Source organism: Lampetra planeri, chromosome 12, assembly GCF_965212315.1.
Source record: "Lampetra planeri chromosome 12, kcLamPlan1.2.h2, whole genome shotgun sequence".
Classification (NCBI taxonomy): Eukaryota; Metazoa; Chordata; class Hyperoartia; order Petromyzontiformes; family Petromyzontidae; genus Lampetra; species Lampetra planeri.
Genome location: NC_136118.1, coordinates 3,564,025 through 3,588,803, shown reverse-complemented (window position 1 = coordinate 3,588,803; position 24,779 = coordinate 3,564,025). Strand labels below are relative to the sequence as shown.

Sequence of the window (24,779 nt, the reverse complement as noted above, 5' to 3'; positions counted from 1 at the left end):
TATCTCGTGGTATTGGGATACAGGGTGGGAGAGTGCATGGGTGGTGACAGAGGGGTGTGTGGTGCGGTGGTGGTGGTGGTTGTGGGGAGCGGTATGGTAGCCGTGAGCTCGCCGCGATACGAACCTGGCGATTATCTGGACCGGTCCTGGACGTCCGCGAGGTCGACTCAGCCTCAAATGAGTACCTGGTGCGGAGTGTAAACATCGTAACTGGGGAGACAAAGGCGGTCGGGGTGTTGCTGGCCATCCTACCATGCCGCCCTTCATAAGTGCTCGCTCATAGCACTTGCCCCAACAGTGTGTCAAGGCTATGAGTGGGATATTTGTCTTTGTAAGAGAGTTGATGTGCACGGTTAGGATATGGTGGTTGTGTGACTGATTCGTGTGATCGTGTTGTGTTTGAGTGATCGTGGTGAGTGTGGTGTGTGTGTATTGGCGGTGATGGGAGAGTGTGTGTGACTATATATGTGACTCTAGGTATGTGTGGCTGGAAGTGTACGCGACTGTGTATATATGTGTAAAAGACTTTGTCAATGCACTGCGCATGTATGTAACTTTGTGAATGAATGTGCATGCATTAGCATGTGGAAATGCATATGCACACTATTTGCATATGCATTATATGAACACGTGTGCAGGCAATGGCTGAGCCAGGAATTTTAGGTACGGGGGTCAACCCCTCCAGCAAAGAAAAATGACAGAGGAGTTGTTAGTAAGTAAGGAGTTGTTAGTAAGTAAGGACTTGTGCCTTGCTTTTCATTCGAAACGTGTGCGGCGATGGCGCAGCCATCGATCGAGGGTCGAATTCGATCCGCGTTGTGTGATCGGCATCGCGCTCGCTGAAGGTGAATGCCTTCAGGGAAGTCGTGTACTGCAAACGCAACTACGCACAATTCTGTGAGAGTCACTTATAACCGCTTTGCCGTTACTTATTGCCAATTGTGGACTCAGACTATTGTCCTATCATCTCATAGAGTCCCTGGCACATAATAATATGCTACACAGTGGCAGTGGTGGTCGCAAAATGCCGATTTATTACTAATAAACCCCAAAGATCCGATCGAAATTAGGGAATTCGATCGGATCATTCGAGGGGGGGCATATTCCACCCCCATTCGGGGGGGGGGGGCACATTCCAGGAGTGTATGTGAGTGTGTGGATGTAACTATGCCAACTCACTGTTTAGATGTGCGAATGTTTGAGTGTGTATTTGTCTCCCCAGGGGGGAGACAAAGGCGGTCGGGCGTGGTTCTGGCCGCCCACCCCCTCGTGTACCATAGGTGCGGTGCCCGCTAACAACCCTTGCTCCAAATGTCTGTTAAGGCTACACGGGGGTGTCTTTGTGATTGTATGTATAATTGTGAATGTGTTTTGCATGCATGTGTGTGAATGCGTAACATATGTAAACGTCTGTGTGTGTGTGAAGGTACTGTATTCCCTATTCAAATGTAAAGTTGGTTCTCGTGGTGGTGGTGGTGTTGGGGGTGGCTCTCATAACTCAGGGTCACAGAGTTCGCTGTGCTGCAAGGCTGGGTATTGGGTGTGTGTGGGTAGGGTCATGCAGCAGTTCTGGTTGCTTCTGTCCTCTATCAACACCGGCACCATCACAACCACTCCACCACTAAGCACCACCAACAACACACGTCCATCATCGCATCCACAAATCCCCTGCCATGAACTCTGCAAGCCCCCCCCCACCCTCCATCAGCACCACCACCTACCCCCCCCACCACCACACTAAACAATACAACTTTTTTTTTATTTTACCAGGTAAGGTCCATTGAGCTCTGGAGCACTTTTTCAGAAGCGACTTGGCCACAAATGATTGATCACGTGGACGTTTATATCAGCCAGCCACTCTGAATGCACGTTTATTTTTAGGGAAAACCCGGAGGACCCTGATACAAAAAAATCCACGCGACCACGGGGAGAGAAATACGCAAACTCCAAATATACAGCAGTCGTGAAGGTCGCGATCGTACCCACGACATCCTGCATACCAGCCGAGGGAGTTAACATCTCGCCACCGTGGCGTCCCACAGATCCTCCACCACCATAAACCACTCCACTATCCCATCACCACCTCCATAAACACCTCACTTCCTGACCATCACCTCCAATCACCATCAACTCAACCACCCCATCGCCTTACCATCAACTCCGCAATCACCATGAACCCTTCCACCACCGCACCATCGCCACCCTACCATCACCTCCACACATTCCTAACCACCGCCTCCCCTAAAGACAAAGACAACAAAATCCCTGCATTGCCTTAACAGACTGTAGGGGCAAGTGCTGTTAGCGAGCACCTATGAAGGCCGGCACGGCACACGAGGGGATGAATTTGCCAGTACCATGCCAGACCGCCTTTGTCTCCCCAGTGGCGATGATTTTACACACCGCACCAGATACTCATTTCGAGGCTGAGTCGACCTAGGGGAGGCCCATGACCGGTTCAGGATAATCGTCACCGGTGGTGTTGGCCGGTGAGCGAGAACCTAACTCGGGTTTTGCTGGGTTCGTAGCGCAGCGCGCTAACCATCTATAACACCCCAACATACACACACAACCACCTTATAGACACACACACAACCACCACCACCACCTTATACACACGCACACAGCCACCACCACCTTATAGACACACACACACAACCACCACCACCTTATAGACACACACAACCACCACCTTATAGACCCACACACAACCACCACCACCTTATACACACACACACAGCCACCACCACCTTATAGACACACGCAGCGCGCTAAACATCTATAACACCCCAACATTCACACACAACCACCACCACCTTGTAGACACACACACAACCACCACCTTATAGACACACACAGCGCGCTAACCATCTATAACACCCCAACATACACACACAACCACCACCACCTTATAGACACACACACAACCACCACCACCTTATAGACACACGCAGCGCGCTAACCATCTATAACACCCCAACATACACACACACAACCACCACCACCTTATAGACACACACACAACCACCACCTTGTAGACACACACAGCGCGCTAACCATCTATAACACCCCAACATACACACACAACCACCACCTTATAGTCACACACACAACCACCATCACCTTATAGACACACGCAGCGCGCTAACCATCTATAACACCCCAACATACACACACAACCACCACCACCTTATAGTCACACACACAACCACCACCACCTTATAGACACACGCAGCGCGCTAACCATCTATAACACCCCAACATACACACACAACCACCACCACCTTATAGACACACACACAACCACCACCACCTTATAGACACACGTAGCGCTAACCATCTATAACACCCCAACATACACACACACAACCACCACCTTATAGACACACGCACGCGCGCATCTCCCCTTGCCACCCACCAACCCCACCCCACCCCCACCCCCCCCGGCGCGCAGCGAACCGCCCACGCACGCGCTCGGCCCTCGCCCATTGGCCGCGCGCCCGTCGCGAGGCGCGCTGCGATTGGCGCGCGCGCCCCGTCCGCGTGCACGGCCGCTGATCCGCGGAGCTCATAAAGAGGAGCGGCTGGGAGGAGGGCCGCGAGCTTGTGAGGTGGTGGTGGTGGTCGTGGTCGGGGGGGGCAGTAGAAGCTGAGCCTGTGGCGAGGGGAGGCTACGCAAGTCGCGACGCAACCCCTCTGCCCGAGCGAGATTTCAAAAAAGGTCCGTCTCTCACAGTCCTTCCTTCCTCCCCCTCCTCAAAGAGGCTTTTTTTTTTAGGCTCGTATCGCCCTGTGAGTAAAAGCCCACCACGCCGTCTCACCTCTCGGCCGGGTTTCTTTAGTCCGGTTTGTGTTACGCAGCAGCACACGTGTGTGTGTGTGCGGTGGTGTTTCTCCCACCCCACCCCCAACTCCAATCACCTCTAACCCCAGCGTGTGTGCGCTATAAGAGAAACAAAAGCTTGGGCGGCAAACAAAGACGACAACTCCGTAGCAGCAGCATCAGCAGCAGCGCACGTGGAGGAACCCGCGCGCGGTACTTTGTTAATGTGCGGACGGCGATGGAGCGGCGATTTTAGATACCGGCGACTTGAGAAAGTGGTGGGGGTAGGGAGAGGAGGCGGATACACGACGTCTTGAGACGCCACTCGCTTTAAAAAACCACCACCACCCAGTTGGCTTCGTGAGCGCCGCCGTGGGGTCGAAGGGTGAGCGAGTCGAGTCCACCAAAGGGTGACGAGAGAGGGAGTCCCCTGCGATAGAAGCTTGCCGACTCCGGCGAGAGATCTCCGGGAGGAAGGAGGAGGAGGAGGAGAGGACCTGGGGAAGGAGTCGTTCCTCTGCTGCGGCTACCGACAGAGCATGCACTGCTCCAGGTAATACGAATTTGCGTTGTGCTAGAATTGTGGTGCTGATGATGATGCTGATGCTCTTTTCCCGACGCTGTTTTGTGTTTCCGTTGTTGCTGTATTCGTACACCAACCCGCTTTCGCCTAACCCACTGCACTGACCAGCGTGGTGAAGTATGGTCAAATAGACCTCTCGCAACACGCGCATGATGCCGGGAGAGATGGGGGGCACTTCATCCAGCAGTGGATTGATTTTGAGTTGTGTGGAGCTGGACATGTTTTAAAACAGGGTTTGTGCAGGGTAACGTCGTCGAAACTCATTGTTATACTGGATTACATATGCTCCAACGCCTATACGCCCCCTTCACTGTGACTACCCACTGCACTGACCTGCGTGGTGAAGTATGGTCAAATAACCTCCCACAACCTGCGGAGGGGGGGGGGCAGGTCCTCATTCATCCAGCAGTGGATTGATTTTTTTGTTTGTTTAAAAGTTGACCATAATTCGTGATTCAGGAAACCCCTTGGTCTGCCCGGCGGTTAATGTACGCATTTTTGTTACTTAACCAATTGTAAAATGAGAATTAACAAAAGGTGTGTGAAACTTTTAAAGTTGTGCGTTTACATGAACTCTGAACACCTTGTACGCACGAACCGTTGATAAGCGTTTTGTCATTATCGACTGTATACTCGCAAATATACATTACATACAAGTTACTCACTGGCTTTATCGAAATACCACAATTGCAACAGCGCCATATCTGTGCAATAATAATAACGAGTTATATGGAATTGCATACTGCGCCAGTCTGTTGAAACTTGGTTAAAGTCCGTTAAGGTCACATCGCACGGGGTTGGGTGGTGTGGGATTTTCGAATTAACCGCCACCAATTACCATCCACTTCCTTAGACACCAACGCATTCTCGCGCCTAACATACGATTTGGTGCTATTCGTGTAAAATTAGGTTCATTAACACCAGTCTGCACCCCAGAGGCAAATGGGACTGACACACGGGAGATATTCGTGTAGTCATTTATATTGTAAAGAAGCTATAATCAAAAGTATAAGTTGACACAACTAGCTTCAGTCGTGCATCAATAACTTTTAGTCGGAAGGCAGCAGATGTCCTTATTGGCAGTGCTGTGTATCTGCTGCCAGTGATATTTAACTCGTTCAGGAGAGGTTAGATTTGAGTGTAGACACTTCACTTTAAAGAGTCCAAGATCACTCGAATGTTGTGGCTTTTATTGACACAAATACTACCACTCGAGTAATAAGAGTCATTTAAGACACACTGTCAATCCACTGCAGGATAAAGGTCTTCCCCTCCCCCATTCCGTGGCAGTCGTGTCGGTTTCACGACACTGTAGTTTAACCTCTGGTTAGTGTGGGTTGGGGTAGGGGGCATTTTTGGTTCAGGTATCACTCGTCACTCTTGTTATCCATGGCTGGGAATCGAACTTGAGTCACCACTCGACTCTATTTAGAAATAACAGGCTATATATACGGACGTACAGTACGTGTTTTTGCAGAGTTGTACTTGACACAGTTTCATTTGAAAACCTGAAAAACTGGAAATTCAGAAGCGCTTTACCCTGCTGCAGTGGACTAAGAAAATTCTCAAATATAGCAAGCGGTAAATATCATTCTCCACGCTTGCATGGACGGCAAAGAATGCAAAACCAGTTTTAAAAATCACACCCGCAAATCTTATTTTAATGAGAAATACCTCACGGCGTTTTGCGTTAAACGAAGAGTGGGATCACAAACCCAAGTGAACCAGCTGCGAAAAAGTGACCAATTGCTGGGGGAATTGCGCAAAATCACTTGCCGTGACTTGCAAGCGTTGGCACGTTTCATTAATGCCCTGCTCTGTGTAATGGCATCAATTTAAATGCTATAAGGGCTCCTTTTTTGCAACGGTCCAGTGATCGTTATGGGAGAGAGATTGCCGTGAAAGTAGGTGTTATTTTATCATTCAGGGGTGGGTATTTTGTTTAGTTATCCAGTTGAGCGAGAGGCTTGGGGGGGTGGAGTCCATTTGGCACTAAAAATTGGAAGCTGGGTGACCATAAGCCAAAAGCAATACTGGTATGAAGTATGAAGGTTTTGTGGCTTGGGAGGGCAGGGAAAGATTGTACAACCTATTTTTTGTAACAATGGTGTTCTACCTAAAGCTGCCTTCTGAAAGCGATAATTGTATTGTTGAAGTTTGGGTTTCGTCAGGATTTTGAGTTTGTGCATTCATTGTAAATGCATTACATTTTTTATGGTAAGCATGATAGCGTTGAAGGTATTATCGTCTTATAAATCTGCTTCTTCGACGAGCATGACTACGTGCCTAAGAAGAGTGGTGGTGTGTCACGGTGGGCAAAGTTTTTTTTTATTACTACTGTAGTTTTGGGGTGGGATGAAGGTTGGGAAACATTTACCACCATTCGCTGCCCTCAGCAGTTTTAATCCGCTGACAAAGGTGTAACATTTCTCTTCCTCCTCCCCCGCCCATGTCTTTTTTTGCAGTGCCAGAGTGCTGCAAGTCCTGCCTCCATCCCACCTGCACACCTCGTCGCCCTTCATCATGCCCATGTGCGATGTCGCCATGACCCTGTACTTTGCCCCGTCGCCTCCTCTTCGCGGATTTCTGCCGGCGTCCTTCCAGGCAGAATCCAACGGCTTCCAGTCGCGGGCCGCGTTTCGCTGGAAAAATGCGCGCAAGCCCCTGCGCTCCTGCATCAGCAGCGCCTCCTCCATCGCCACCGCCGCCACTGCCGCCGCGGACGCGAGCATGAAGAAGAAGCGTGTGGTGTTTGCCGACGCCCGCGGGCTGGCGCTGGCCAGCGTGCGTCTTTTCTCGGAACTGGAGGACCCTTGTCCTGAGCTGCTCCAGTTCGAGCTGAGTGAACTGCACCTCGAGGAGGTGGTGTCCAAACTGGCGCCAGAAATCAAAAGGAACGGCATGGGCGGTGCTAGCGGGAGGCTGGTGCTGGACTTTGCACAGCCATCGGCCGACTACCTGGACTTCCGCAGGCGCCTCAACGGCAACATGGTGAGCCTGGAGAACTGCCTGCTGAACGAGCGCGTCCTCTCGGGCACCATCAAGGTGAAGAACCTGGGCTTCGAGAAGACGGTCGTCCTGCGCATCACCTTCGACACGTGGAAGAGCAGCACGAACGTGGAGTGCTGCTTCCTGCACGACGCGTACGGAGGCTCGGACACGGACACGTTCTCGTTCCAGGTGGAGACGCCGTGCCACGTGTCGCCCCACGAGCGCGTCGAGTTCTGCATCAGCTACACGTGTTCGGGGACCGAACACTGGGACAACAACGGCGGCAGCAACTACCGGCTGGCGCACGTCTCCTCCGCCTCGTCGTCGTGGAAGGCGGCGGGGGGGTTTGACAAGGGCCGGGATCATCAGCAGGAGGAGGCGGAGCGAGCAAACGCCACCGTGGGGAGGCTGAGCCGATACGAGAAACGCCCGGAGGTGGAGTGCGACCTGTACGGGAGCCCTCGCATCGCGCAGGGATTGTTCCCCGAGTGGCAGAGCTGGAACGGGTTCAAGAATCAAAACCCATATTATTAGTGGAATGTTTTAATTAAAAGTTGTCGGCATGTGCTGATTGAGCATCGAGGGCGGAGGAGGCTTTTCAAACGCGCGTCACGACTCCGGGGCACCGTGCCACTAGCGTGAATGAACCCTAATCGTTGGGTGTGTATGCGCAGGCTGCCTGTGCGCTTTGTAATTCCCCAGCTGCACGGTGTGTCCCAGGCCTGCTTTGAGCACCCATGCAAAGCGTGTGTTTTTGACGTGCCACTTAAAGCAGCTGCAGACATTGTGGTTGCTTCAGATTATAATGCATTGGAATCTAGCGATTTTAATAACGATGTAATGAAAATGAAGTCACAATCATGCACAGAGCACCGAGTGTTGGACTTTCTCAAAAGGCTCACTACGTTTTTTACGTTTAAATATTGATGAACTCGAGCCATAAGGTCATTGCGTCGCATTTTGAAGAGTGCATCATGGAATGGTTAATTATTTTCTCAATATTTTTTCCACAATGAATTGCTATGAGAGTCACTTTCTCTATTGGAAGTTTCAAGAAAACTGATGGTATTGGTATCTCCCAGGACTGTTCATTAGAATGTGATTGGGTAAAAAGTGGACGTTGGACATTGCTGCTTGCTCCAAATGGTTAAGACGCTTATACACCAAGCCTTTTGCCCATGTGACATCTGGAGCATGCATTGTGTCTCAGTTATTTACCAGAGGCCCCACACTGCTTGCTATTCCATGCATACCAAGAGGTCTTTTAATACACATTATGTGGATTATCTGTTTTTACTTGTTCATTGTCTAATGACCAACCCTTTGCAGACATTTGAGAGGATTGTTTTAAAATAAGATTGTCCTCAATGAAAAGTCTGTACGCGGTTGTAAAATATGACCTTGCAGCTCTCTCCATCGCACCCCCCCCCCTCCCCCCCCGTGTCTTCGGTGCGCAAGCCTCTGCTCCTCAGCCACCCATTTCAAGCAGCGTCGCGTGGCCGAATGATTCCTCTTGCGAGAGGGTTTGTTTAGCGGCCAATTGCGGTACAGTTGAGCGCAAATGACTGACTTGGCATGCCACTTATACTGTGGATGTTACTGTGTAAATGTTATTCCAGCCTCGGAACTGTTAAGAGCCGTTCATGTTTGTGGCTGTCCCCCCGCCACCCGTCGGAAACGAAGGAGAGACCGTGCAAAGCAAAACCGGTTGAGCAGATACACAAACTACCTAAACACGCCGTGCATAACCCGACTGAGTTCTCAAACACAAGTGTGTTCAATAACGTGCCGTGCGTCAATAATGAATTACCAAACAAAGTGTGTTAATTATACATTCGCCTATTGTTTCAAATTTGCCTTGTGTCTGGTAATGTTTGAAAAAAAAAAGAACTTCCGATGAAGGGTGTTAGTGTTACGGAGTTAATGTTATTTATGTCGTAATAGCGACTGTAAATAAGCCATCCGGATGGAACTGAAAAGGACTCTACAAGTCTCAGAGCATGTGTATAGAAACTTTTAAGTACAAGTACATAACGAGCAGCTACCAGATTAAGCCTAGCAGTGCCTTTTTAGAAAGATAAAAGTTGCTAGATTGAGCAACGTGATTTTGCTACTGTATTGTACATAATGCTCTTGGACAACTCAAATTAGCAGGGTTGGCTACGTACGGTGCGAAAGAAGTTCAACATACATTGGTAAATGCAGTAGGAAGCTTCCTTAAATTTGCATGAAGCGTTTGCACACTACTGTATACTAATCGGGCTATTTCGCAAGTGCATTGCTTGGTTAATTTAGTTGTAGAGCAGGATATTCGGGACTTTAAAACAGGTCGTTGCATGTATGAGGGCATAATGTACAGGAATGTCATGTTTCCTTCATATTGAAGGACCCCACTCATTTTCATGAGTGTGGTGTGCACTACACGTCACATAATAATATACTCGGTTTTAATGAGTGTATTCACAAATACAGGAGATGCAAGGGCAAAAGGAGGGTTTCATATTGCTGCGTTTATTGGAACGATGTTTTACTTTTTTAATTCTCAAAATATATTTGGTTTCTTTTCAGCAGAGTGCTTTGCAATCTTTATAAACATTTTAGGATTGGTTTGCTCTCCTGTAATAACTTGATGGTGTCTTGTGCTTGAAAATTATTCAGCAATATTGATATTGAATCACCAGTTGATGGTATGGGTGTGTGTGGTTTTGTTTTAGCTACTGCCAAAACAACCACCCTGGGATTATTTGGGAGTTGGCACAGTATTGTATAGGATATGTAAGGGAATGTTAGCAGTGGGGCAGTGACATTTGGCCTAAGAATTGTGTTGTCGCAAGACCTAATGTCCGTAACCTTAGCGAAATAAGCTTGAGAGGGAAAAAAAAGCAGTGGCACTGCATAGGCTTTTGAAAATTATATAAATATGCTTTTTTTTTAATTAAGTGCAACAAAACGGTGGTGCAATTGAAATGTAATGCTCTATGGCGAAACTAAACTTGACGTAGTTTTAGAAGTTATCACACTGGCTTTTCCAGTTAAATTGGGTATTACATGCTTTTATAAGTTGGCATTGGTCACAAAAGCGAAGCTGATATAAGAAAACTGACTGGCGTTTGAAATAAATTATGTTTATCAAGCGCAGAGCCATGTGAAGGTCCACCGAGTAAGTGCACATGCCAGAGAAATCTGCAATATTTCCTTTCTCGTGTTCTCTTGTGTAATCTAGATTTCAACTCAACTATTTAAAGCCTAACAAATGGGTGTTAAGTAATTTTAGTGCTGGGGGGGAGCGCATTGGTAAATGGATACTTGGCTCTCGCAGTCCGTTTGGCGTGTGCGCCTTACTTGATGCCAAAAGTGGAAACTCATGTCGGTGTCGGGTTTGCATCATTTCGTATTTGAACACCCACTGCAACACCAGTGCAGATTAAGGTAATTTTGTACGGGGTGGGGGGGGGCCTCTTATAATGTTTTACTGGATCTCAATTCTAACCTGAGACTTTAAAAGTTGGCTCCATGAAATCGTGCCTATCACCCTGTGCCTTTTGGGTAGACCCATCTTACATAGGCTGCCATATTACAGAAACCCAGAAAGTAATAGAATGTGTGGTTATTGGCTATTGTACTATACAACCACCTCTCCAATTTGTGCGTAATTTATACGTTTTCATGAGTTGTCATTTTTGCCATCCTGTACCAGATTTTTTTTATGTTTAACTGTGAAACTAGAGGGATGTAATGACTGTACACTGTGCAATAGGTTACTGATTTGAGACTTTTATATTCACAAAAAGGATACTTCTGTTTGAATGTTTGTTTTTGGTTTAGTTTTCACAATAGGGTTTTCTGTGGCTGTGTTTACGTTTAATGGTTTGTTGTACAGTGATTTAAATAAAGGAAGGTGATGTTATCCTGTGCGCATGTGTATTATGGGCTAATGAGGCCTTGCTTTATCGATTTAATATCTTCCATGCATTGACTTACGTGGGAATATGTTTAGGATTTTTTTTCATCATTGATTCGTGGTGTCACGTGATCCCTCCAGCCACCAGAAGCCGCTCCACTTACCAGTGTTCCAATTGATTCTTTAAACCAATCGCAATGCTGAACTGACAATTCAATTAATTACGAGTATAACAAATCGTTACACTTCCTGCCTGTGTGTACAATTCTGTAAATGACTTTAACCACAAGTTACATGAACAGTAGTTGCACGTTTTGTAACTCAATTGAACAAGGACATACTTAATGTCCCAAATGTATTTCAACTTACAGCTGAAAGTTACATAAACAGTAGTTGCATGTATAATTTTGCAAATCCAGACGCAGTGTAGCAATACTTGAACAAGAACATAACGTCCCAATTTCGACAACTTGCAGCTAGCTTATGTGCCTGTTATACACAGGATTTGCATTCACTAGGATTTTATCACGAGTTGAATACACATTTCCCCTGTGCTTGTGGTTTTTTTAATGGTTTCATATTTTTTTTCATTAGTCTGGATATTATGTTTACAAGGAAGCACTATCCCACTAATGGTGCATGGATTTGGATGCTGCAAGCACAATTTCTTGACGGGTTTGACTGTGCCATGAGAACACACTGACCTACTCTATCGTAGTTTGTAATAGGAAGCAACAAATTCGTGTTGGCCCGTCACATTTCGGTATTAGAGAGTGATCACAGTTGGGAGGCTTTAGTTGGGGAAAACCTAGGTTTTGAAAAATATACCACCGTTAGACCACACCAGCCTCCCCCACTTATTCAGTGAGCCAAATCCATGGAACAGCAATGTATTATAGTAGCAGTACGATATAACCACGTATTTTACAAATAAGCGTTTAATTACGCATCATTTAACATTAATCATTATGCTCATGATACATGCAGAAGATTCCTTGTGTGCTGATATGTTTTGTTACAATATATACATATGTAAATTACATACTAATGTGGCATTGTTAAACCCTTCCAATACAATCCTGGATCAGTTTCATGATTGTACTCTGTCTTCAAGAGGCCCCATAAACTTTATTTTACGAGATAAGGTCCGCTAAGCTATATAGCTCTTTTTCAGAAGTGACCTGGCTACAAATGTTAGCTCCTCAACAAAGTTGCTTATCACATTAAAATGTATCGCAGCCAAATACTCCAAACGCATGTTTATAAATGTGGAGAGAAAAACCGCAGGACCTGGAGGAAAAAATCCACGCGACCACAGGGAGAAAACATGCAAACTCCAAATATACAGGCATCGGGGTCAGAACAAACCCACGACCTCCTGTATACCAGGCGGAAGAAATAACACTTCGCCACCGTAACTCATCCCTGCCTAACCCTCCCCATTCATCTCATTCTACCCCTCTCATCGTTCTGTCGAAGTCCCCAGTCAAACTTCGCTGATGAGAGGTCACATTTCCCTCTGCTGGCCCCACAGTGTGGACCTACCTTCCCCCAACTATCCGTGTTGTTGCCTTCCTGTAGCTTTTCCCCACCTATGATTGACCACCTCTCTTAAAAAATAAATACTGTATGCCCATTACATGATCAAAATAAGTTAAAATACGACGAAGAAGAACGCGTGGATAAGGGAACAAACACATTAGAGGCGTCATTACCTTAAGAATATTTGGTGGTCACGGGAAGAGACACATCATGGCTAGAAAGGATGGTGGCTGATGGGACAATCGTGACGGAATTGCAGCCAACGCACAAGAATACATCGGAAAGAGGGGATGCAGGAGATGAAATGTTGGATCGTGGGACCGTGAGGGATTGCAATGGTGTGATTAGGCTTTTCATCCATCAGTGGAAAGAGCAGGGGTCAGTAGCCAAAATAACAAAGTATTTTTTTTCGAACTCTAAAAAAATTAAAAACCTCAATATATCGATCCTTAACGAATAACGTCACGAATCAGTCCTTTAAAGAGCTGCAGATTGCTGACCCCTGGACGATAGAACATGGCTGAGAATGATATGCGAACTACAATATACACCTTAGTTACAATGACATCGTCTTTTACTGTGGCTTGGTTCTGCCATCAAGGTCTGAGCTAAACGCAGTATGTGAAAATCTAAATTCTTGTTTAAACAACTGTTGAATAACAGAGTTACGTGAACAATGCATGCAATAAATACATAGAGCCCTTTTGTCAATCCTTTTCTGGATTATGTATTTGAACATACTTCACAAATACACATATTTGAACATACTTCACCACAAATAAGCACATGAATACATGTACTTCAGCAGTAATAGTCTGGGGCAAACAGCTTTTCAACCTCTTGTTCAACAATTTGAAGCAGAATGTTAAACCTAATTACTTATGCCCACGTGAATTAATGAACGAATACATTAATTAAACATGCAAATAGATATCATCTAAACCCGTCTATAATTTTGCGAGGTTTTTTTTCTATCAATAAAATAATTTTTGTAAATGTGCCAATTAGATTAAGCAAGTGGATAAATAAATAAAGTAGTGCGGTGCGAAATTAACTACGTGGGAGAATTAAAGAATTCATTAAATATCCGAACAATTAGACGAAATGACCGCATGAACAAATGCAAAATAAGCGTGTGGAGTTTAACAACAAAAAACGCGAATAGATGCACAAATAAGTGAACGAATCACGCGTGAATGATTGCATATAAAGGGCGAAAAATATGAATGAAATAACACTGTGTAAAAAAAATTGTTCCTGGGTAATAAGTGTTATTTCTTAATTGTTTATGCCTCAAAAGTACAGAAAATTGCTATTATTCACCACAAACTTTGCTTTTGTGACCAGGACAGTGAAATTTTGAAATTGACCAATTTTCAATGAGAAAACGTGTGCATTTGTGTCATTCCGTCATATAAAGTCCTGATCACAAAAGCAAAGTTTGTGGGGAATAATAGCCATTTTCTATACTTTTTAGGCATAAGCAATTAAAATATAACAATTAATAATCCAGGGACAAAAATCGTGTTACAAAGTGTAATCACCACCACCACCCAACACCACGTCACCCTGAGTCACCCCCCCCCCATTGCCCTCTGCCGTTTGACTCCGCGTGACGTAAAGTTTAGCGCTAAAACGGTCCATGGACGTCTCTAAAACTCCCAAAAGCCTCCCTCTTGCCTTCTCGTGTTTATCGTTTATTACACTTAACATTTAGTCGAAAGTTCACGGATAAATAACACGAAACTGTCCGCGGCCGTGCGTTCTAGGCCAACTTTATCGCGAGCCCCGCGGCCGCGTTAGGCATCTTGTACGGGGCCCTCTGCTGCCTCCCACGTCAGCCCCCCGGGCTTGCCTGATTCTCCCGCCGCACTTGGGGTCTCTGATCCCCGGGCCGAGCATGGAGCCGGCGGCCTGCAAAGGCCGACGTGGCGGTCGGGCGGCCGCTGCTGTTGCCAAGGAAAATATCCCCGGCTGGGAGGATGACGGACGCGCTGATGTGGTAAATGCGTTTGTGTCATTGTCGTGTGAGCGATTGGTCGATTTCGCTGCTAGATGAATGGTTTCCTACGTTTTTTGCCATACTTAACGCTGGTCAGTGCGTGTTGGTGATAGCGAAAGGGTAGAGGAGGTCACAATTTACCGGTTCAGATGTCAACTTGCCACCAGCACCACCGCTCCGCCCCTGCGTACTCGTGTTCTAATTTCTTAAATATCCAGTTCGTTTTAAAATGCCACGGGTCTTCATTATAGTTATTTAATAATAATTCACCGCGCTGGTCTGTGCGGGTCGGCGAAAATAAAATACATGAATCACTTGATACAGTAAATTTGGCTGTGACGGTCCCACCTGAAGACGGAGACTTCTGTTGCCTCCGAAACGTCGTGATTTAATTTAGTTATTTTCATTTATTATTTTATTATTATTTTAAACCTGCGTGACTTTTCCGGAAAAAAACTAAGAGTATACATGAACCAGCTTTAGCCTCGTTCCTGCGATGTCTATGGGACGTTTATATTGCTGAGATAAGCTTTACTGATCTATTCTGTTGACCTCTGTACGTTTTCATCAAGATAACCTTACCACTAACACAGCATGTTTTTAGACAATGCATTAGTTTGTTATCGCTATACATCACTGAAACATCAAACAATTGCATCGGTTATGATTGTCTCCATTAAATATCACCTATTACAAGTGCAGCATGTTTTACAGTCCTAATAGAGTTCACTTTTGGTAATGATTAGGGTATAAGACACATGACACGAGAGTTGCATCTAATACTTGTGCAGGATTTTGTGAAGGAAGGATCAGCATTGAGGATCGAAGCGAATGGCCTTGCTGAGACCGGGCCTTCGCCCAGCCCTACACCAGACCTTGAATGCAACGATCAACCCAGCTCTGTACAATGTTTCACAACTTACCAGGTCGTGCGAATGGGAAGGAGTGAGTTGTGCAACCATCTGACTCGACTGTCACTTGACACCAGGTGTGTGCTGTTTATGTCATAATGATTTCCTCTTACCATTGTTTAATAACTACCATATGAACACATCACCTGCCCGCGTGTAATCCCACTCAAAGCGAATTGAAGAGTTCAGTGGAGCCATGGTTTTAATTTGCTAGCCATTTGCCTGAGATCATGATTATTTATACCGATGTCATCATACCTCAATTGCATCATTCCAAAAGTCTATATCAAATTTGGCAGATTTGTTTTCTTAAAATCCTGATGAGGCATGGAATAGTGTTAAATTTTAAAGTTAAATCACTCAGTTTTCAAGAAACTATGAGTCTTTATTTAGGTAGTTTGCAAGCGTTGTTGGGGAATTTTTTTTTATATCCTGACTGCATACATTTTGGTTTATAAGTTTATTTCCTATGTACATCCTTGATTCAGGATGTTTACCTCATTTGCTGTACTTTTTGTTTATCCCAAGTCTCCCTTGAAAAAAGTTCATTTTGGTTTCTATGGGCTTTTAGCTGGTTATAAATACATGCATTTTTCTGCAGTGTGAAAGTTGGCTCCAAATGAAATCGCTAATGTGGCGTCTGTACTTTTGGCTTTGCTCCTGCGGTTCAATCCAGTGGGACCAAGGAAGTGCTACGGCAAAGGCTGAAGAGCTACTGTCAACTTGAGCACCGCAGGAAGGGTTCGGAGGACCAGTCTGCATGCAGCAAGCGGCCTGCGATTGCCAGGGGCATACTACACGCGAGCGAATTGGAGCCGTGTGCCTTCAACTACATCTGTGTGGTCGACTTCGAGGCCACTTGCCAGGAGCACAATCCTCGGGACTTCTCGCATGAAATAATCGAGTTCCCTGTGGTTCTGCTTAATACCAGCACTCTGCAGATTGTACGTCCTTTTAATGATTGTTTTTGTATACATTTGCTCTTTTCACCCAGTTCATGTCTTGTCATGGTAGTCCCATGACTCATATCAGGTTAATGTGTCATTGCATTTCCCACAACTCTCCTACATTTATCTGTATTCTTAGCTGGCCTTATATAGGTTTCAGTAGAACAACCAATCCATTCTACACATGGTTGTCTGGTTATTCAGCAGTCTTATATTTCTCATAATATGCCTTGCAGGATGGTGCTCATTAGTCCTGCAGCTCAACTGATGTGTGGATACAAATTTAGTTTTATAGATTTCGTGATCAGAAATCGACTTTGATGTTATCCAATTGTCATTCGTCTTATGTGGACGTAGTGACTTTCTGAAGAATCACAACTCCATTGCTGGGATTTTAATTTCATAGTTTCTGTAAACATCCAGGTCTCACATCTGTATAGGGACAATTATAAGACTAGTGTTCTTCTAATGTGTACCTTCGTGGATATTATGATGTCCATGTGTTCCATATCGTTTTCAAATTGGATAATACTAGCACTGCCCTCACACTTGAAGGATACATGTCCGGGGAGAAGAGTTGGGGTGAGTCTTGACGTCAGCATGTACCAACCCAGCTCAACACTGTGATGCAGGTGATGTCATCACGCAGATGTGCATGGTTACATCACTACCGTGTACATGCCTGCCCAAGCGCCAACCAGAAGTATAGTTATGATTCATAATCAACGTTTTTGGGTTAGATCGCGTTATTTATAAATGTGTCGTAACCCTCCACCACCCGACACGGCTAATCAGCAAAAAAGTGTCACGTTGACAAAAAGACAAATAGTTCACTACTTTAGCCCACCAGTGTGTTGAAGCATGAAACCACAACATTTACAATTTTTGTGTACAGTACGGTACTCAAAAATAATAATATTGGTCGCGAAAGCCTACGTGTTAAACAGTATAGTTATGAGTATGATAAGATGGCTGTTGCCTTTGCGATGCTTGACTCCAGTGTTTCTAGTAATGTTCTGTAATTTGTAATGGCTTGTCCAAGGTAGGTATATAATTTCACTTTCATCGAATTGACCTCTGCAGATGTAAGGTCCTTGATAATGAAATAGAGTTGCTCTCTCCACACAACATTGTCACCTGTTTATCACGTTTTTTTTTTATTCTTAGAGCTAGAATAAGCAAAAAGCAATTGTTAAAATATATTTGTGTACAGTTATTAGATAACCAGGTTAAGATCAACTTGCTGCACTTGAAAACGGTTTCAAGTGCATCAAGTGACTGAAATGTAGATTCACGCCCAGGATGTAGCAATGGTGGCTAATGGCCCCTGACCACAGAGCCAACTAGCCACCTCAAGTCGCTGGTTATTTAGTCGGCAGTGTTTAGTAAAAGGTCGTGTGAGAAAGATTTCAATTATGGAAAATTATGCTTTCAGATGATGTTGTTAAGATCTGTTTTGTGCACTTAGGAGGATACATTTCAAGAGTACGTGAAGCCCTTTCTGAATCCCACACTCTCAGAATTCTGCACTTCCCTAACGGGGATAACGCAGGTAAACCACAATCATACAATTAAGTTACTTGCATCTCATGTATTTCTGTAATCATATCTCTTTTACGAAAATAAATCAGCATTTTATTATTTTACTACATTGTGAAATACACGTTCTGCACGCTTTGCAATTCTGTGGGTTTAAATAAATGTGAGGGTATCGTGTGTGTGTAACCTAGGAAACCGTGGACGCTGCCGACTATTTCCCTGAAGTAATCGACAGAGTTGTAAACTGGATGAGGCAGAAGGGTCTTGGAACAACCTACACTTACGCGATTCTTACCGATGGGTAAGGACTGTTTGTGAGCTAAGCCAGACATACAGATGTTTACATTTATTTACAAGACATACACAGCTCATGCGAAGTAATGTTTTACGTGCACAGAAAAAATGTGAGCCCGTTGTATTTTGTAAACCATAAATTATATTGTGGATTTGCTAATGATATCACTTCATGCATCATTGTGTTGTCAGGTCCTGGGATATGGCACGGTTTTTAAAAATCCAGTGCCAACTCAGCCAACTGCCATACCCACGCTTTGCAAAGAAGTGGATAAACGTTCGCAAAACCTTTAGCTACTTCTTTAAGGTGAGGGTCTAAATCATGTCCCACGTGCTTATATTTATACAACACAATTGCAACAGTTGTATCGGTTACTTAGTGGGTGCCACACGCACTAAGATTAAATTACGAGTCCTCTCGAGTTTTTCTGACCTTCACGTTTTAGCACGCCCAGGGGGAGTTTACTGTAGTTTTAAGCAAGAGGGTCACGCGCCATGCATCAAAAGGATTTCAAACGGCGCTGACGTAAGATGCAGAAATAGACTTGGCCTTTGCAGGCTCCAGCCCGATCACTCAGATATAATCCCTGTGGCCAAGTGCAGTGCTGCGTATCTCCACAGGAGTGATGATTTTAGCTCGTCAGCTGGCACTCGCTTCATCTCCAGCAGCTTAACCTTTATGTAGAGCATTTCACGGCAGCTGTGATTTATTGAAAGCACAGGTTAATGGTGTGACCTGATTTTCTTTAGTTGACATCTCCATTGTGGATTTTGATCTGGTCTGTATTTGATGTCATTAATTTATTTTACAATTAGTTTTTTCACAGCATGGTAACGTGCTGCGTGAAGTTTTTATTATTATACAATAGTTGTGGTTTGTTAATTTAGAGCCCCCCCCCCCTCCACGCTTGTGCAGGTTGTGGGAGTTATGTGACCTGTGACAATACTTCACAGGCTGGTCAGTGCAGGTTGTTGTAGGCAGGGAGCATAGAAATGCAATCCAATGTATTTTGCTGCACTGCCCTCTGCTGTCCGCAACATTTCCGCAGCCTCATTACAACCTCTTCTTGGTTCTTTCGGTAAAGTCACGTACGTGACTTTACCGAAAGAACCAAGAAGATGAATCCCTGCAGTCACGTAAGCTTTAAATCATTACAACCTGTTTGTGCATGGCAGTCAAGTATCTCGGCTCAAAGCTGCTTGGCTTCTGAAATCTGATGGATCAGGCACAGTCCGAATTATTTGGTCATCAGTCCAAATGTTGACATGTGCTCCCTTTAATGTATAACCTTACAATAGGTGCGTGTGTGTGTATTTTTCCATCATAGTGTATTGGAAAACAACTCGCAAGGGTGCACCAAAAGGTTATTAAGTATCGCGTTGTCATTCCAGAACCTGCCCGCTTTGGAATGCATATTTGCATTAGTGTAGTGTCTCACCGATGCCTTGTCTGCCATGCCAGACGTGCTGAAATAGGGCACGCCGCCGCATTGAAAGCTCCCTGACAGAGTGGATGTTTGGTCTCTGGAATAGCAGTGACCACCGCTCCAATTAGACGTGACATTAAGCAGGCACTAAATAATACATTTTACTCGCATGACATTTAAGGTTCATATTCTTGGTTCTTTCGGTAAAGTCACGTAGAAGGGAAATAATAAAAATAAAACATAATATTATGTTTTATATACAATATTCATTTCAATAAAACATAATATTATGTTTTATTTTTATTATTTCCCTTCTATGTGACTTTACCGAAAGAACCAAGAATATGAATCCATGCAGTCACGAAAGCCTTAAATCGAAACATTTAAGGTTATTAAGTGGTCTAATAAAGTCAAACATTGTTTTGTGCTTTTCAATACATCAAGATCGGTCATGATGAACTTTGTCAAGCCATGGCTGCATGGTGTGTAATCTGAATTTGGAGTTGGCACCAGATTATTGGTCATGATAACTTAATTTGAAGTTACCCAACTGAAGTCACAGTGCCTTCATGGTGTCAAACTCGGTCTAATTAGATCATTTTCATTAAATTTTAGTGGTAGCTGTATACGTTTCTCCATTGAAATTATTCCTGGTGGCGAAAGAGAATGTTTATTCAACAGTGATTCATAAAATAAAAAATTATCAGCAATCTACCGAGCGTTGTGAGACATCAGAAGGGTTAATCAGAAATGAAAGTTAACACCAACCCGCTTGAAAGTCACTGTGCCCCTGTTTATACAATATTCATTTAATGTTCACCATGCTACTATATTTAAAGTTCTTGCATGAAATGCAGTAACATTTCTACGACCTTAATTAATTTCATATCACTTTTGCAATACAGACATCAACATGGAACTTTTCCTGATAAAGGCTTTACCCTGAAATGCCCATTTCCCCATCAAGTTATTTCCAATGGAGAATTAATAAAAGTCTATTTTTAGCCTGTCAATAAACACTGCTTTGGTATCTAGATACTGTGTCTCTATGACCTTGGAAATAATATAATCATTACCATGTGCTGGATGCTATAATTATCTCCATGTTATACACAAGTGCAACGAGAAGAGCCGCCTGTGTTTTATAGACAAGTGCATGCAGATGCTGGGTTATTCATGGAAGGATATGGTAAGCCGCTTTCCAATTTTGAGTAGAGAGTGGCCAAGAACACTTAGGTAAAACATTTAAAAGGAGGTTGTGATGTGTGAGATATGTGCGCTGGATGGATGAGGGCAACTTACTCAACCAGGCATTGTAGTTACCACCCAAAGTTTGCCAAGCATACATATATATATAGTTCTATGCATATAGAACTGCTTTTTGAGTTTGTTCTTCCCCCACACCTCTGATAAGCACAGTTGGATGCGTACGGTATATAAGAAGGTCAACATACAACCATGTTGAAGGCTAACACTAGATGGTGTTGACTTTGCAAACCAATGTGATATATCGCAGAAGATAAAAATATGATGGCGAGATATTGTGGCATCATTTCCTGCCATCACGATGGCTTGCAGCGCTGCAATTCCTTGTTCATGACACTGCTGGCAGAAGGGCCTCCATGAGAACGAGCTCTAGCGATAGCTTTCTGAGGGTACGTGGTTTAGTCTTCTACACTGGCAAGATAGCTTAAAAGAGGTAAGAGTACCAGAACGCATACAAATGACCTTTAATTAAACTAAAGAATAAAAACACATTCTTCATCACTCCCATACGTCAGCTATGGTAAATACGGGGCATTGAGATACACCCCATTTTTACAGCATATTTGGAAAACACGCTTTGTGATGAGGCTAATGTTGATGGGTAATGCATGCCTACTTGCTGTCGTGAGAATTTTTTCCTGTACTTTTTAAAATATATGTGCTTGCTCAGTTATCACGGGAAAAAACGAAGCTCTCGCACATGTTGGAGTGCTTGGAGCTGCAGCCCGAGGGCCGAGCTCACAGCGGCCTGGATGACTCGCGGAACATCGCGCGGGTGGCGGGCAGCCTTCTCAGCCGGGGCTGCTGCCTGCGTCTCAACGAGAGCCTCTCACAGGGCCGCGTGACGGCCGTGCGCGCGGCGGAGGCCCTCGCCGCCACCCCCGTGCCCTACACGCCACAGCACAAGCACTGGCGCAACTCTCAGTCGCCCAGCCGTCTGAGAATCTAGCGGCGCCGTCATTCATTCCTTGTTGGGGAGAGGGAAAGTGAAACAGATGGTGCTAATGAATGTACGCTTTGACGCGAAAGTTCATGCGCTGAGTCATTGAACCATATGTCAAATGCGACTAGTTAATATAAATTGCATTGGTGTGGTGTGCTGGACTTTGTGCTTTTTTCTTGTTCCATGTATGTATTGAAAATGTGTTTGTTTTATATAATAGTAACATGCAATTTTTTAAGTTAAACTGCCATTATTTGATATATTTTGTAAATGTGGACTGTAAACATGTAAAATTGGGTAAACAGTTGAACTCTGTGAATTGTACATTACAAAAATGGTGGGTTGTTGCTGCATCGTAAAAACGATGCACCAGTTGTACAAATAGCTGGTAAGCCACATTCAAATCAATGCTTGAGCACAGTGAAATAACCAATTAATTAAAATTTGGAGATGTTTTCATACATTCTGTACTAACATTTTATTGGCACATAATTTGACTACTAGCAATAAATGAATCGTGACTAACAATATTTTAAACTGACAAAACAAATTATGAAAGTCATTTATAAAATTTAGCAAAATCATCGGACCAAAATATTGGTATTCCTTTTCAATAAAATCAATTCGCAAGATGATCATTGTCATGCTCGTGTGTACACCGTCAACTCGGGCAAACGTTTTCTATTGGGCTTTATAAACACTGAGTGTTTCTGAATGCCGATAACAGTAATTGCGCTAAGTGTGAACACATTATTTGGTGATACTGCTTTGGCAGTGGTGCACATGCACATAAACAAACTTGTCAATAACAGCTCTATAAGAAAAAATACACGGGACGTTTCAAGATAGGGCCCTTTGTAGTGCATTTACGGACTTTAGCGCATTTATGTGCTATGAGGATGGACCATTGCGTGAAACGTTGGTGTTGTATATTTTCCCTTGTAAGGCAGTGTTATTGTCGAATGCACTAAGATCTGCGTGCATTTGTAACGGGACTCATTTGACGTGCGCACACGCAAATTAGACTTGACTGCACGCGTTGTTGGCACGTGAAGGCATGTGCGAGGGCAGACTAGGGAGTGTGTTAACGGTGCACTTCGGGCGGCGCTGGCATTTTAACACGGTGCACGACTGCCCGCTGCAGGAGACGGGTCGTAAAAATTAATGTTTCGAGCGGCCGTGGTGGGGGGGGGGCGGTCAGCGACATTGTCATGCCAGAATTCTGAAGAGCCCCATTTTTTTTCTTGTCCGCTTGCATTCCACATGCTGGGGGCACCTGCGCCTGCTTGGAATTTTAAGGCGACGCCAAGAAGATTATGGCCAGTTCACGAGTGCCGCTCATGGTGATTGAGACTCGGTGGAGATAATGCCTCGACATCTCTGCCAAAATTGCGTTCATTCCATCGCGTTCGGCAGTATGGAGCGCTCGTTATCGGCCCTGGTTAGAGAGTTCAAGTTCATTTATTAGGTATAGCCCTGTGAGCCATTCGGCTCTTGAATCGGGTGCAACCGCAACAAACAAAAAACACGAACAAGAAAACATCTTAAAGTGACTATGTGCAAACAGAAAATCCAAGAAAAGACAGCAAAATATTGCATAAAAAGCACCGTACACCAACACTGCAAAAATCCCAGTGGGCTGCAAGTCAAACAACAACAACCACAAGACAACTTAGATTAAGGCCATCAGTCTAACTCTGTACTACAACAAACAAACATTGCCAAACCAAAAAACGTTTCCAAAATCACCAAAATAAAGCCACCTCACTGCTGTTGACACCGGGGTCACAGTGAATTCAAGCTGCCGCTGCGCGTACAAACGCAATGTATGCGTGCGATTGTCTGTATTCTTAAAGGAGATTGTGATGGTTCTGACACGTTTGCAGCACATTTTTAGCCAAGGTAGAGGTAGTACCCAGGGATTGGCAATTGGGATAAAGAACCAAAGCAGATGGTTAGAGACTCTGAGTGGACCTTGGAGGCTGGGTTTCAATTCTGCAACAGTGATGTTATCTAGCAGAAGGAAATACGTTATGGCATCGGTTGCATTGGCTGTGATATTTTTACCTTGTATATTTCAGCTGAATAGCCAAGCAGCTGAGTCGATTTCTTCCTGTTTCAAAGTTGACTCCTGAAACTATCAATGAGTGATACTGCATTGGCAATTATGCACATAAAACAAAACTATATACCATTCAATAATACTGCCTTAAAAGGAAAAAAACCAGTATATATTAATTGAGATTTTGGGCACATCTATTCAGAGACCCGGTTATTATTGCGGGGAAATCAATGTGCAAAATCACTGGTGTTTAACTTGATCATGAAAATCATCATAGGCACCATTCACTCATTCTCATTGTCATCCTCTAATCGTGTATGACAATGCTCGTCCAGGCTTGCACCAAATCGAATACACCGTTCTCGTGCACCTGTAGGGTATCGTCTGGGCCGTAGAGAGGTGGGTTTGGTGGGGGAGCAGATATGGGGGCAGATTGCCTTGGGCTTCAGATCCGAATGGAACACAGAAAAGGCCGCGGGGGGAGGAGGGGTCTTGGAGAGGACCTCGGGGTGTCTCCGAGTCACCTTTGTTTTTGCAGACCGCGCCAG

At 44.7% G+C, this 24,779-nt stretch overlaps 2 protein-coding genes across 5 annotated transcripts; both read left to right on the top strand.

Moving 5' to 3' along the window:
• Positions 1 to 3,606: 3,606 nt before the first annotated feature.
• Positions 3,607 to 11,304, top strand: LOC144721530 (protein phosphatase 1 regulatory subunit 3C-B-like). Of its 2 annotated transcripts, none has more exons than XM_078599207.1 (2): positions 3,607 to 3,721; positions 6,872 to 11,304. In XM_078599207.1, exon 2 carries the CDS (start codon positions 6,930 to 6,932, stop codon positions 7,929 to 7,931), a length of 1,002 nt encoding a protein of 333 aa, XP_078455333.1. In that variant the 5' UTR covers positions 3,607 to 3,721; positions 6,872 to 6,929; the 3' UTR covers positions 7,932 to 11,304. The 2 variants fall into 2 exon arrangements, with proteins under 2 accessions (XP_078455333.1, XP_078455332.1); XM_078599206.1 differs by having other exon boundaries at positions 3,613 to 4,376.
• Positions 11,305 to 14,432: 3,128 nt separating this feature from the next.
• Positions 14,433 to 22,804, top strand: ERI1 (exoribonuclease 1). 3 transcript variants are annotated; one of them, XM_078599204.1, is made up of 7 exons: positions 14,433 to 14,842; positions 15,769 to 15,830; positions 16,430 to 16,697; positions 18,169 to 18,252; positions 18,431 to 18,540; positions 18,726 to 18,840; positions 21,897 to 22,804. In XM_078599204.1, exons 1-7 carry the CDS (start codon positions 14,741 to 14,743, stop codon positions 22,173 to 22,175), a joined length of 1,020 nt encoding a protein of 339 aa, XP_078455330.1. In that variant the 5' UTR covers positions 14,433 to 14,740; the 3' UTR covers positions 22,176 to 22,804. The 3 variants fall into 3 exon arrangements, with proteins under 3 accessions (XP_078455330.1, XP_078455329.1, XP_078455331.1); XM_078599203.1 differs by having other exon boundaries at positions 14,434 to 14,842; positions 15,634 to 15,830; XM_078599205.1 differs by lacking the exon at positions 18,726 to 18,840 and having other exon boundaries at positions 14,434 to 14,842; positions 15,634 to 15,830.
• Positions 22,805 to 24,779: the final 1,975 nt, after the last annotated feature.

Bases quoted from the DNA above. Each gene is read 5' to 3' on its own strand.
- ERI1 (XM_078599203.1), top strand. From the start codon at position 14,741: ATGGAGCCGGCGGCCTGCAAAGGCCGACGTGGCGGTCGGGCGGCCGCT. The intron at 15,831-16,429 runs GTGTGTGCTGTT...GGTTCAATCCAG, and splicing joins CGACTGTCACTTGACACCAG to TGGGACCAAGGAAGTGCTAC. The intron at 16,698-18,168 runs GTACGTCCTTTT...TTGTGCACTTAG, and splicing joins ATACCAGCACTCTGCAGATT to GAGGATACATTTCAAGAGTA.